The 14143-nt window shown below is 44.6% G+C and overlaps 1 protein-coding gene across 1 annotated transcript in view; it reads right to left on the minus strand.

The window, feature by feature from the left end:
- Positions 1–14143, minus strand: part of LOC135530406 (voltage-dependent P/Q-type calcium channel subunit alpha-1A-like) — an 85406-nt gene that overhangs the window by 59250 nt on the left and 12013 nt on the right. The window contains 4 exon segments of the mRNA XM_064958739.1: positions 737–815; positions 818–1295; positions 5196–5352; positions 13142–13248. Coding sequence (XP_064814811.1) covers positions 737–815; positions 818–1295; positions 5196–5352; positions 13142–13248 — 821 coding nt within the window.

The raw sequence follows: 14143 nt of genomic DNA on the forward strand, positions 1-14143 counted from the left end.
ATCTACACTACCGTTCAAAAATTTGGGGTCACTTAGAAATGTCTTTTTCTTTTAAAGAAAAGCAAAAAAAAATTGTTCATTAAAATAACATCAAATTGATCAGAAATACAGTGTAGACATTGTTAATGTTGGAAAAGGCAGATTTTTTATGGAATATCTACATAGGCGTACAGACAATGGACAATGACTCAAAGCACAGCTCCAAACTACGCACAAACTATTTAGGGAAGAAGCAGTCAGCTGGTATTCTGTCTATAAGGGAGTGGCCAGCACAATCACCGGATCTCAACCCTATTGAGCTGTTGTGGGAGCAGCTTGACCGTATGGTACGTAAGAAGTGCCCATCAAGCCAATCCAACTTGTGGGAGGTGCTTCAGGAAGCATGGGGTGGAATCTCTTCAGATTACCTCAACAACTTGACAACTAGAATGCCAAAGGTCTGCAAGGCTGTAATTGCTGCAAATGGAAGATTTGATTTGATTTGACGAAAGCAAAGTTTGAAGGACACAATTATTATTTCAATTAAAAATCATTATTTATAACCTTGTCAATGTCTTGACTATATGTCCTATTCATTTCTCAACTAATTTCATGTATGTTTTCATGGAAAACAAGGACATTTGTAAGTGACCCCAAACTTTTGAATGGTAGTGTACGTAATTTTGACCCCCAAAGGAAACATTAGGTTTGATATTGACAGATTCAGACACAGACACACGGATCCTCTGTCACTTACTTTCTAACTCGATGCTGTCGGCTCCTCTCTCCATGCCGATGACGCCTCGGCCTCCTCCCCTCCCCCTCTACCTCACCCCCTCCCCTACCACTACCCCTTCTGTCCCCTTACACTTATGCCTTCTCCCTCCCTCCTCCCCCTCCCTCCTAACCCTCCTGTGCCTCCTCTTCTCATCCCCCACTCCTCCCTCGCTATAATGCGGTGACACACTCCTCCCCTCCTTCCCTTCTTTATGCCTACATCTCCTTCCATGTTCCCTTCTCTCTTCAACACCCTCCAGCGTCTGCAGGGACAATCTGCTCCCCCCGTGCCCCAGACGGGCCTCTCTCTCTGGGCCACTACCCCCCCTTGGTTCACCCCCCCTGTTCCTCTGATGGTAGCAGGCCTGGCGTCTGATGTATTCTTCAGCCCTCTGCTGGCCCAGGGTGTCCTGCGGGTCTAGAGGGGGCTCTCCGGGCCGGGTCTTGTTGGTGTTGTTGTTGCGGTTGTCCTGGGGGTTGACCACCAGCGGACGGTCCAGGTGGGTCTTCATGTCCCCCGCACGATGGGGGTACGACACCTGGGGAGGGAGGGGGTTAAGGATGGTAATGATGTTATCTTCTGAAACCGGATCAATAATTTACTTTATATAGGCAAACAACAAGGGCAGAATCCTAACACGTGGACCTCAAGTTAAGATTCTTCCATAAATAAAGAAAAGTTTATTCTCTTCTAACTCAAATCCTTTCTCCTTTCCTGAACCCTACTCCGAGAACCAGAGATATACAGAGTTTAGCAAACAGTCCGCCATTTTGTCACCAAAGGTTCTAATTGTGGATGTAACTAGTGGGACATTTTTGGCACCAATAGCTACCAGTAATTTACCAAAGTTACCGGAATCGTCTGTAATTTTGGTAATTAACAGGTAATCTATGGCAATCTATGGTAACTTTGGTCATTCAGACCTGAATAACGTAATAAAAAATTTATTCACATATTGTCCATAAGTTTCTAGTGGATAGACCATATGGTTCAAGAGAAAATAGCCTCGTTAATGGAAAAAGCATTTAATCAACAACGGCGTTATTTTCAATTTACTCTGCAACTCTTCCAACTGTTGCCTTTTTCCACAACAGCCACCAGTTTTGAGGCAGAACATTTACAACGTTGAAATACTGACACAGTAAAATAAATAAAAGTGTAAAGAAATATAGAAATTATATATTATGCTGAAACTCATATTAAACACCAGTGGTATTCACTAAGTTGATTCTTTATTTTTAGGACAATGTTTTACGGTTTAGTCATTCCATTTTTTATTTTCAAATCATCTTATTTGATTATTCGATATATTTTACATGTGATAAGGCAACACAGAAATTCTGGTAGTTTACCGGCAAAATTCGAAAGTTCCAGTAATATATCATCCCTTTGCAACCATAGGCACCAATATGGGGTCCATTATAAACCATAGGCACCAATATGGTGTTCATTATAAACCATAGGCACCAATATGGTGTTCATTATAAACCATAGGCACCAACATGGTGTTCATTATAAACCATAGGCACCAATATGGTGTCCATTATAAACCATAGGCACCAACATGGGGTTCATTATAAACCATAGGCACCAATATGGTGTTCATTATAAACCATAGGCACCAACATGGGGTCCATTATAAACCATAGGCACCCATTTGGGGTTCATTATAAACCATAGGCACCAATATGGTGTTCATTATAAACCATAGGCACCAATATGGTGTTCATTATAAACCATAGGCACCAATATGGTGTTCATTATAAACCATAGGCACCAACATGGGGTCCATAATAAACCATAGGCACCAATATGGTGTTCATTATAAACCATAGGCACCAACATGGGGTTCATTATAAACCATAGGCACCAACATGGGGTTCATTATAAACCATAGGCACCAATATGGGGTTCATTATAAACCATAGTCACCAACATGGGGTTCATTATAAACCATAGGCACCAACATGGTGTTCATTATAAACCATAGGCACCAACATGGTGTTCATTATAAACCATAGGCACCAATATGGGGTTCATTATAAACCATAGGCACCAACATGGGGTTCATTATAAACCATAGGCACCAACATGGGGTTCATTATAAACCATAAATCTCAGGTTTGCTGACCTACTATATATATATACACACAGTTGACTCCTGATGATTGCAAATGCCAAGAGTGTGCAAAGCTGTCATCAAGGCAAAGGGTGGCTATTTGAAGAATCTCAAATATTTTTTGGTTACTACATGATTCCATATGTGATATTTCATAGTTTTGATGTCTTCACTATTATTCTACAATGTAAAAATAGTAAAAATAAAGAAAAACCCTTGAATGAGTAGGTGTTCTAAAACTTTTGACCGGTAGTGTATATACACAGTATCAGTTTATCTGAGGCTCTATGGGTAACATTTTACACTACAGTGTTGTTATTAATGTGTAATCATTCAGTACAGTACTACAATCTCTGTTACTATTTTTTACACTACATTTACACTGTACGATTAGTTACTGTTGAAGTTACACTGTACTGACATGCATAACTAGACAGTAAAAAAGGACTGTGAAATGTCCCAGTTTAATTGTCTCTCTCACCTCTCCCTCCTCTTCTCCCCTGAACTTCCAGTGTTCTGTATCTCTCACCTCTCCCTCCTCTTCTCCCCTGACCTTCCAGTGTTCTGTATCTCTCACCTCTCTCTCCTCTTCTCCCCTGACCTTCCAGTGTTCTGTATCTCTCACCTCTCCCTCCTCTTCTCCCCTGATCTTCCAGTGTTCTGTCTCTCTCACCTCTCCCTCCTCTTCTCCCCTGACCTTCCAGTGTTCTGTCTCTCACCTCTCCCTCCTCTTCTCCCCTGACCTTCCAGTGTTCTGTATCTCTCACCTCTCCCTCCTCTTCTCCCCTGACCTTCCAGTGTTCTGTATCTCTCACCTCTCCCTCCTCTTCTCCCCTGACCTTCCAGTGTTCTGTATCTCTCACCTCTCCCTCCTCTTCTCCCCTGACCTTCCAGTGTTCTGTGTCTCTCATCTCTCCCTCCTCTCCTCTGACCTTCCAGTGTTCTGTATCTCTCACCTCTCCCTCCTCTTCTCCCCTGACCTTCCAGTGTTCTGTGTCTCTCACCTCTCCCTCCCTCTTCTCCCCTGACCTTCCAGTGTTCTGTGTCTCTCACCTCTCCCTCCTCTTCTCCCCTGACCTTCGGGTGTTCTGTGTCTCTCACCTCTCCCTCCTCTTCTCCCCTGACCTTCCAGTGTTCTGTGTCTCTCACCTCTCCCTCCTCTTCTCCCCTGACCTTCCAGTGTTCTGTGTCTCTCATCTCTCCCTCCTCTTCTCCCCTGAACTTCCAGTGTTCTGTCTCTCTCACCTCTCCCTCCTCTTCTCCCCTGAACTTCCAGTGTTCTGTCTCTCTCACCTCTCCCTCCTCTTCTCCCCTGACCTTCCAGTGTTCTGTATCTCTCACCTCTCCCTCCTCTTCCCCCTGACCTTCCAGTGTTCTGTATCTCTCACCTCTCCCTCCTCTTCTCCCCTGACCTTCCAGTGTTCTGTATCTCTCACCTCTCCCTCCTCTTCTCCCCTGACCTTTCAGTGTTCTGTGTCTCTCACCTCTCCCTCCTCTTCTCCCCTGACCTTCCAGTGTTCTGTCTCTCTGACCTCTCCCTCCTCTTCTCCCCTGAACTTCCAGTGTTCTGTCTCTCTGACCTCTCCCTCCTCTTCTCCCCTGACCTTCCAGTGTTCTGTCTCTCTGACCTCTCCCTCCTCTTCTCCTCTGATCTTCCAGTGTTCTGTATCTCTCACCTCTCCCTCCTCTTCCCCCTGACCTTCCAGTGTTCTGACCTTGACCTTCCAGTGTTCTGTATCTCTCACCTCTCCCTCCTCTTCCCCCTGACCTTCCAGTGTTCTGTATCTCTCACCTCTCCCTCCTCTTCTCCCCTGACCTTCCAGTGTTCTGTGTCTCTCACCTCTCCCTCCTCTTCTCCCCTGACCTTCCAGTGTTCTGTGTCTCTCTCCTCTCCCTCATCTTCTCCCCTGACCTTCCAGTGTTCTGTATCTCTCACCTCTCCCTCCCTCTTCTCCCCTGACCTTCCAGTGTTCTGTGTCTCTCACCTCTCCCTCCCCCTCTCCCCTGATCTTCCAGTGTTCTGTCTCTCACCTCTCCCTCCCCCTCTCCCCTGACCTTCCAGTGTTCTGTGTCTCTCACCTCTCCCTCCCCCTCTCCCCTGACCTTCCAGTGTTCTGTGTCTCTCACCTCTCCCTCCCCCTCTCCCCTGACCTTCCAGTGTTCTGTGTCTCTCACCTCTCCCTCCCCCTCTCCCCTGACCTTCCAGTGTTCTGTGTCTCTCACCTCTCCCTCCCCCTCTCCCCTGACCTTCCAGTGTTCTGTGTCTCTCACCTCTCCCTCCCCCTCTCCCCTGACCTTCCAGTGTTCTGTGTCTCTCACCTCTCCCTCCCCCTCTCCCCTGACCTTCCAGTCCTCCGTGTCCATCTCGTTGTACAGGGCCTCTCTGCTGGTCATCAGGTTCTGTCTCCTTATCTCACTGGTCCTCTGTTCCCACACGGATTTACCACCAGCCTTATTATTCTTCTGCTGCTCCTTACTGTGGGGAGAGAAAAAAAGAAAGAAAATAAGGAAGAACGAAAGAAAGAAAGAAAGAGAGAGAGACAGAGAGAGAGAGCGAGAGAGAGAGAGAGAAAGAGAGGGAAGTGTAGAAGAAGAAGATACGGAGAGGAAGATAGGGATAAGAAAGAAGAGAAGAGAAGGGGATCAGTTGTGAATGTTGCTAGACGAGATAGAAGAGATAACTAGACGTTGTTTTCTCCCAGCCCCCCTAAGCAATGATGTCATAGACCCAACAGCAGACAGACAGCCAGTGAGAAGAGTCCTTGTAGCCCACATAGTTATACACTGCAGAGGTTGCTGTGATGATGATGATGATTATGATGATGATGGTGGTGAAGATGATTATGATGGAAGTGCCAAAACACTGACAGATACCTCAAATTAAGGTAGTTTTTACACAAATTGTTTATTACAAGATTTTGTTGAATAAGCCTTTTTGTTTGTTGAATTTTTAACCACATTATTTTACCAACATTATATCAACAAAATCTCAAACAGTTTGTTTCAATGTATACAAACGATTCCCTTCTTGCGAGACAAAGACAGAGACAAAGACAGAGACATGGACTTTTGAGAAGGTAGGGGGTGAAATGTGTTACAGCCTTCAGCCCCCCCCTCAACTGCACCCCCACCCCCCTCCCAAATGACATGACCCCTCCTGTACTTCCCCTCGAGTACCTCACTAACACCTCTTACCTCCAACGATTCAGATATTTCAGATCATTCTAGACGTGAATGATGACAAACCCTCATAGAAAAGAATGGTCAGTTTTCAATTCAAATATGACATTTCAATTCATCCTTTTGAATCTACTGAATTGAAACTGGAATTGACCCCAACAACCCCAGCTAGCCAGCTTATCACACCTACTAACAAAATGACAGCCAGCCAGAAGTGAACAAACAAACACCAAAACAAGGATCAGGAATTAGGATTGGCAAAACACAAAAACGTTCCCAAAGTTCCCAGGTTTTCCAGAAACCACAACTGGAATATTCCAACTGGAAATGTTCAAATATCTGTATATTTTACCCCCGGAGGTTTTTAGAATGTTGCAACCCTAAATCATGAAACAGCGCGGAAAGACAGACTGAAAAAACGACACAAACAAAACAACGACATCAACTTACAAAATAAAGTAAAAACAACATCAGAAAAGGATGGATGAGGAAAGGATCAAATCAAAAGTAAAAAATAAAAAAGTAAAGCGTAAAATGAGATAAACGAGTAAATACCAGTCAAGCACATTCTCTGTGGCATCGATACGCTCACTTTTTGTTACTGTCACTCTGAAGAGGAGACAAGGAGGGAGGGAGCGACACAGCCGACATAAACACAACGCCGTCACAACCTTCCTCCCACCACTTCTACCGTACACAACGTTTATATACAACCTTCTCACAACATTTCCTGTTTTTCTTCCTGTCCACAACGTTCCCACAACGTTGAGAAGAGTGAGTGTGCTCAGTGTTGTTAGTGTCATGAGAAATAGGGGTGTTAGGAAGGTGAATCGGATAAAAACAATGTCCTCCCTCCACCTCTACTATATACAAGATTCGCAAGAGTGAAAGAGTGAGTCCTGGCAGTTAGTGTAAGAGGATGTGGTAAACCTTCTCAGAACATTTACAGACCCTTCAGACAACCTTTAGACAACGTTTAGAAGAGTGAGTTAGTGTGTTTGTGTAGGAAGAAGGGGGACGGTTGGTTTGGAGGAGGGTTAGTCACCGGTAGGTGGCGTGTATAAAAACAGCTACAACCTTCCCATGTTTAAATAACCTTTAGACGAGGGTTGTCATGATACCAGTCTCACAAGAAAACACAACATAAAGCGACTTCAAACCAAATGACATTTTATTCGTCACATGCGCCGAATACAACATTCAAATGCTTACTAACAAGCCCCTAACCAACAATGCAGTTTCAAAAATATGAATAAGAAATAAAAGTTACAAGTAGGTTAGTCAAGGTAATTTTTTCTTTATTTTACTAGGCAAGTCAGTTAGGAACAAATGCTTATTTTTAATGACGTCCTAGGAACAGTGGGTTAACTGCCTTGTTCAGGGGCAGAATCCCCAGCTCGGGGATTAGATCTTGCAAACTTTCGGTTACAAGTCCAACGCTCTAACCACTAGGCTACCTGCCGCCCCATATGTACATGTAGGTAGAGTGACTATGCATAGATAATAACAGAGAGTAGCAGCAGTGTAAATGGGGGGGGGGGCATTTGATTAGATGTTCAGGAGTCTTATGGATTGGGGGTAGAAGCTGCTTAGAAGCCTCTTGGACCTAGACTTGGCACTCCGGTACCGCTTGCCATGCGGTAGCAGAGAGAACAGTCTATGACTAGGGTGGCTGGAGTCTTTGACAATTTTTAGAGCCTTCCTCTGACACTGCCTGGTATATAGATCCTGAATGGCAGGAAGCTTGGCCCCAGTGACGTACTGGGCCTTAAACACTACCCTCTGTAGTGCCTTGCAGTCTGAGGCTAAGCAGTTGCCATACCAGGCAGTGATGCAACCAGTCAGGATGCTCTCGATGGTGCAGCTGTAGAACCTTTTGAGCATCTGAGGACCCATGCCAAATCTTTTCGGTCTTTAGAGGGGGAATAGGTTTTGTCGTGCCCTCTTTACGACTGTCTTGGTGTGCTTGGACCATGTTAGTTTGTTGGTGATGTGGACACCAAGGAACTTGAAGCTCTCAACCTGCTCCACTACAGGCCCGTCGATGAGAATGGGGGTGTGCTCAGTCCTCCATTCCTGTAGTCCACAGTATCTCCTTTGTCTTGATCACGTTGAGGGAGAGGTTATTGCCCTGGTACCACACGGCCTGGTCTCTGACCTCCTCCCTATAAGCTGTCTCGTCGTGGTTGGTGATCAGGCCTACCACTGTTGTGAATCTGCAAACTTAATGATGGTGTTGGAGTCATGCCTGGCCATGCAGTCATGAGTGAACAGGGAGTACAGGAGGGGACTGAGCATGCACCCTGAGGGGCCCCTGTGTTGAGGATCAGTGTGGCGGATGTGTTGTTGCCTACCCTTACCATCTGGGGGCGGCCCGTCAGGAAGTCCAGGATCAAGTTGCAACGGGAGGTGTTTAGTTCCAGGGTCCTTAGCTTCGTGATGAGCTTCGTGGGCACTATGGTGTTGAATGCTGAACTGTAGTCAATGAATAGCATTCTCACATAGGTGTTCCTTTTGTCCAGGTGGGAAAGGGCAGTGTGGAGTGAAATAGAGATCTATTTCTGATCTATAATCTCTGGATCTGTTAGGGCGGTATGCATATTGGAGTAGGTTTAGACTGTCTGGGATTATGGCGTTGATGTGAGCCTTTCAAAGCACTTCATGGCTACAGAATGCTATGGGTCAGTAGTCATTTAGGCAGGTTAGCTTAGTGTTGTTGGGCACAGGGACTATGGTGTTCGGCTTAAAATATTTTGGTATTATAGACTCGGACAGGGAGAGGTTGAAAATGTCAGACACTTGCCATCCTGGTATTCTGTCTGGCCCTGCAGCCTTGTGAATGTTGACCTGTTTAAAGGTCTTACTCACATTGGCTGCGGGGGGCATGATCACACAGTCGTCCAGAACAGCTGGTGCTCTCATGCATGTTTCAGTGTTATTTCCCTCGAAGCGAGCATAGAAGTAGTTTAGCTAGTCTGGTAGGCTCGTGTTACTGGACAACTCTAGGCTGTGCTTCCCTTTGTAGTCTGTAATGGTTTTCAAGCCCTGCCACATCCAACGAGCCGGTGTAGTACGTCCTGTATTGACACTTTGCTTATTGGATGGTTTGTCGGAGGACATAGCGGGAATTCTTACAAGCTTCCGGGTTAGAGTCCCGCTCCTTGAAAGTGGCAGCTTTAGCCTTTAGCTCCGTGCGGATGTTGCATGTAATCTATGTGTTCTGGTTGGGGTATGTACGTACGGTCACTGTGGGGACAACATCATCGATGCACTTATTGATAAAGCCAGTGACTGATGTGGTGTATTCCTCTATGCCATTGGAAGAATCCCAGAACATATTCCAGTCTGTGATAGCAAAACAGTCCTGTAGTTTAGTTTTGTTATTGACCGAGTCACTGGTGCTTCCTGCTTAAATTTTTGCTCGTAAGCAGGAATCAGGAGGATGGAATTATGGTCAGATTTGCCAAATGGAGGGAGAGGTAGAGCTTTGTAGGCGTCTTTGTGTGTGGAGTAAAGGTGGTCCAGAGTTGTTTTCCCTCTGGTTGCACATTTAATATGTGGATAGACATTTGGTAAAACAAATGTAAGTTTCTCCTGTTGGAAACAAACAGCCTTACGATGTCACCCAGAGTCACATGTTTCTATTTCAAGCTATACCACACTATATTTTACAGGACCAAAGAGTTTCGTCTGCTTTCTGTTTTCCTTCCTGCTGTTGAAAATCAGGTGTCGTAGTATTGCGATACTGGTCCTATGACAACATTTAGAAGAGTGTTTGGAGGGGGTTAGTTGTTGGAGTAGTGTGTTTGTGCCTCTGTTTAAATCACCACCACATAGTCAAAGGCATTAGCATCTGATATATGGCACCTTGAATGTGTGTGTCTATGGCTGCATTTACACAGGTCTAATCTTTTGCCCGAAAGAGCTGATCTGATTGGTCAAAAGATCACAATTGGGCTGCCTGTGTGAATGCAGCCTGTCATATTGTGTAACATGAAGTCTTGATAAATAGTATCTTAATACAGTATTGTTAATGTATAGCAGGGAAATGTACACACACTCTCGCTCCTCTGTCCCATCCCCTACGTCCTCTAAGACATGACTAAACCTATTGTTCTCCGTGGAAAAAACCACTAAGACAGGCGCAGAGTACCAGGTAAGGACTTTTCATAAAGGCCTGGAGGGGCTTATGTAAAATCTGCTTCTCCTTGCAGAAAAAGCAGACAATGGAACACACACACACAAAAGGGCACATCAAACATTTCAAAGGGCCACAGAATTTCAGTAGAAACTATTTCCTTTTCCTGTCACTGTCTTTGATGATAAGAAGATGCCATTCTTGTGGCTGTAGTCTGTCTTTGCCCGCTAGCGTTGCCGCGTAGCCACTTAGCTCGTTTCCATTGACTCTGAATGGAATTAGGGTGGAATTACGTTTTAGTGCACTCACTCACTGTCAAATTTGATGATGCTTCGTAAGTTTGTTTTATGGGTCCTTGCCACTCCTCGAAGCTCAAACTAGTATATTTAACTATGCTTCCATCTCATAACTAGTATAGTGTATTTAACCTCCTTCTCATAATTACTGTAGTGTATTTAACCTTGTACCTCTCTTGATGATGACTGTGATTAAAGTTGAAGAAGCCTAGTTCAGTGGCTATGGAGATTTAGGTCGAGTGGGAGATGGAGTGAGCGTCAGATTGAGTCTTGAAGTGTGTGTTGGTCGGATTGAGTAGAGTGTTGGAGTGTACATTAGACTGAGTACTGATGTACTGTGTGTGTGTGTGTGTGTGTGTGTGTGTGTGTGTACAGTAGCAACTGTTTCAAGTGTATCAGTATATTTGCTTTCATATGTGACACAACTGAAATAACCACAGATCAAGCAACAGATAGAGATATAATATAGATAGAATATGGATAGATGTATATAATATAGATAGAATTTAGACAGATAGAATATAGATAGATAGATGATAAAGTATAGATATATAGATAGATAGAAAGAATATAGATAGATAGATAGATAGATAGATAGATAGATAGATAGATAGATAGATAGATAGATAGAGAGATAGATAGATAGATAGAATATAGATAGATAGATAGATAGATAGATAGATAGATAGATAGATAGATAGATAGATCGATAGATACAGTGCATTCAAAAAGTATTCAGACCCCTTCACTTTTTCCACATTTTGTTACATTACAGCCATTTTGCAAATGTATAAAAAAAAACGTAAATATCACATTTACATAAGTATTCAGACCCTTTATTCAGTACTTTGTTGAAGCACCTTTGGCAGCAATTACAGCCTTGAGTCTTCTTGGGAATGACGTTTGGGTCTTCTTGGGAATGACGTTTGGGTCTTCTTGGGAATGACGTTTGAGTCTTCTTGGGAATGACGTTTGGGTCTTCTTGGGAATGACGTTTGAGTCTTCTTGGGCATGACGTTTGAGTCTTCTTGGGAATGACGTTTGGGTCTTCTTGGGAATGATGTTTGAGTCTTCTTGGGAATGACGTTTGGGTCTTCTTGGGAATGACGTTTGAGTCTTCTTGGGAATGACGTTTGGGTCTTCTGGGTCTTCTTGGGAATGACGTTTGAGTCTTCTTGGGAATGACGTTTGAGTCTTCTTGGGAATGACGTTTGGGTCTTCTTGGGAATGACATTTGAGTCTTCTTGGGAATGACGTTTGAGTCTTCTTGGGAATGACGTTTGGGTCTTCTTGGGAACGACGTTTGGCACACCTGTATTTGGGGAGTTTCTCCCATTAATCTCTGCAGATCCTCTCAAGCTGCACAGCTATTTTCAGGTCTCTCCAGAGATGTTCGATCGGGTTCAAGTCCGGACTCTGGCTGGGCCACTCAAGGACATTCAGAGACTTGTCCTGAAGCCACTCCTGCATGTGCTTAGGGTTGTTGTGCTGTTGGAAGGTGAAACTTTGCCCCAGTCTGAGGTCCTGAGCCCCCTGGAGCAGATTTTCATCAAGGATCTCTCCCATGCTTCACCGTGGGGATGGTGCCAGGTTTCCTCCGGACATGGTGCTTGGCATTGAGGCCAAAGAGTTCAATCTTGGTTTCATCAGACCAGAGAATCTTGTTTGTCATGGTCTGAGAGTCCTTTAGGTGCCTTTTGGCTAACTCCAAGCTGGCTGTCGTGCCTTTTACTGAGGAGCGGCTTCCATCTGGCCACTCTATCATGAAGGCCTGATTGGTGGAGTACTGCAGAGATGGTTGTCCTTCTGGAAGGTTCTTTCATCGTAACAGAGGAACTCTGGAGCTCTGTCAGAGTGGCCATCGGGTTCTTGGTCACTTCCCTGACCAAGGCCTTTCTCCACCGATCGCTCAGTTTGGCCGGGAGGCCAGTTCTAGGAAGAGTCTTGGTAGTTCTAAACTTCTTCCATTTAAGAATGATGGAGACCACTGTGTTCTTGGGGACCTTCAATGCTGCAGAAATGTTTTGGTACCCTTCCCCAGATCTGTGCCTCGACACAATCATGTCTCGGAGCTCTACGGAAAATTCCTTTGACCTCACGGCTTTTTTTTTTGCTCTGACATGAACTGTGGGACCTTATATAGACAGGTGTGTGCCTTTCCAAATCATTTCCAATCAATTGAATTTACCACAGGTGGACTCCAATCAAGTTGTAGAAACATCTCAAGGATGATCAATGGAAACAGAATACACCTGAGCTCAATTTAGAGTCTCATAGCAAAGGGTCTAAATACTTATGTAAATAAGGTATTTACATTCTAAAAACCTGTTTTCGCTTGTCATTATGGGCTGTTGTGTGTAGATTGATGAGGATTCTTAAAAAAAAAATTAGAACAAGGCTGTAATGTAAGAAATGTGAAAAAGTAAAGGGATCTGAATACATTCCGAATGCACTGTAGACAGACAGACAGACGGACCGACAGACCGACAGACAGACCGACAGACAGACGGACAGACGGACAGACCGACGGACGGACGGACGGACGGACGGACGGACAGACAGACAGACAGATAGATAGATAGATAAATAGATAGATAGATAAATAGATAGATAGATAGATAGATAGATAGATAGATGTGTACTCTACTCACGCAGCGATGGAGAGGTTAGCGGCAGACAGAGGACTAACTTCAGCCACCTCCTTGGCCTTCTGCAGGGTTGTCTTGGCATTAGCTGCCTCTTCTTGCTCCTCCTCATCCTGGAGGGAGGGAGGGAGGGAGGGAGGGAGGGAGGGAGGGAGGGAGGGAGGGAGGGAGGGAGGGAGGGAGGGGGAAATAAACAGAGTGAGAGAGGGAGAGAAATAAATAGAGAGAGATAAAGTGAGAGAGCAAGAGCGAGAGCGAGAGAGGGAGAGAGAGAGAGAGAAAGACAGAGCGGGAAAGAGCGAGAGAGAGAGAAATAGAGAAAGAGAGAAAGAGAGTAAGAGAGAGAAAGATAAAGAAAGTGAGAGAGAGAGAAAGCGAGAAGCAAAGAAAGAGCGAGAGAGAGAAAGAGAGAGACAGAAAGAGCGAGAGAGAGAAAGAGAGAGACAGAAAGAGCGAGAGAGAGAAAGAGAGAGACAGAAAGAGAGAGCATTAGCCATATGAAATAGACCTTATTCAGTCTGTGTGTTCTATATTGACAGCTAGTGGGGTGTCAAACATTAGTCAATTAACAATGTCTGAATAAGGTCTATCGCCTGGTCCAGTCAGTGGTAGGCAGGCTCAGTAGAAGAGTAAAACAGTACAGTATAATTCACAAAAGTCCCTAGTTTTCCAGAAATACTTGTTGAAAGTTCCTGGAATTAGGAGAGCATAAGCAGGAAATCCAGGAATCCTGGAAAACCCTGGGAATCTGGGGAAAGTTACCAGAATTGTGCAACTAGGATCAGCTTGCCATCCCCAAATCCTAACCTTAACGTTATTGGGGAAAACGCAAAACAGTACAGTCATAGCCAGGTTATGTACAGTTATAGCCAGGTTATGTACAGTCATAGCCAGGTTATGTACAGTCATAGCCAGGTTATGTACAGTTATAGCCAGGTTATGTACAGTCATAGCCAGGTTATGTACAGTTATAGCCAGGTTATATACAGCCATAGCCAGGTTATGTAC

Source organism: Oncorhynchus masou, unplaced genomic scaffold (assembly GCF_036934945.1).
Source record: "Oncorhynchus masou masou isolate Uvic2021 unplaced genomic scaffold, UVic_Omas_1.1 unplaced_scaffold_1334, whole genome shotgun sequence".
Lineage (NCBI taxonomy): Eukaryota > Metazoa > Chordata > Actinopteri > Salmoniformes > Salmonidae > Oncorhynchus > Oncorhynchus masou.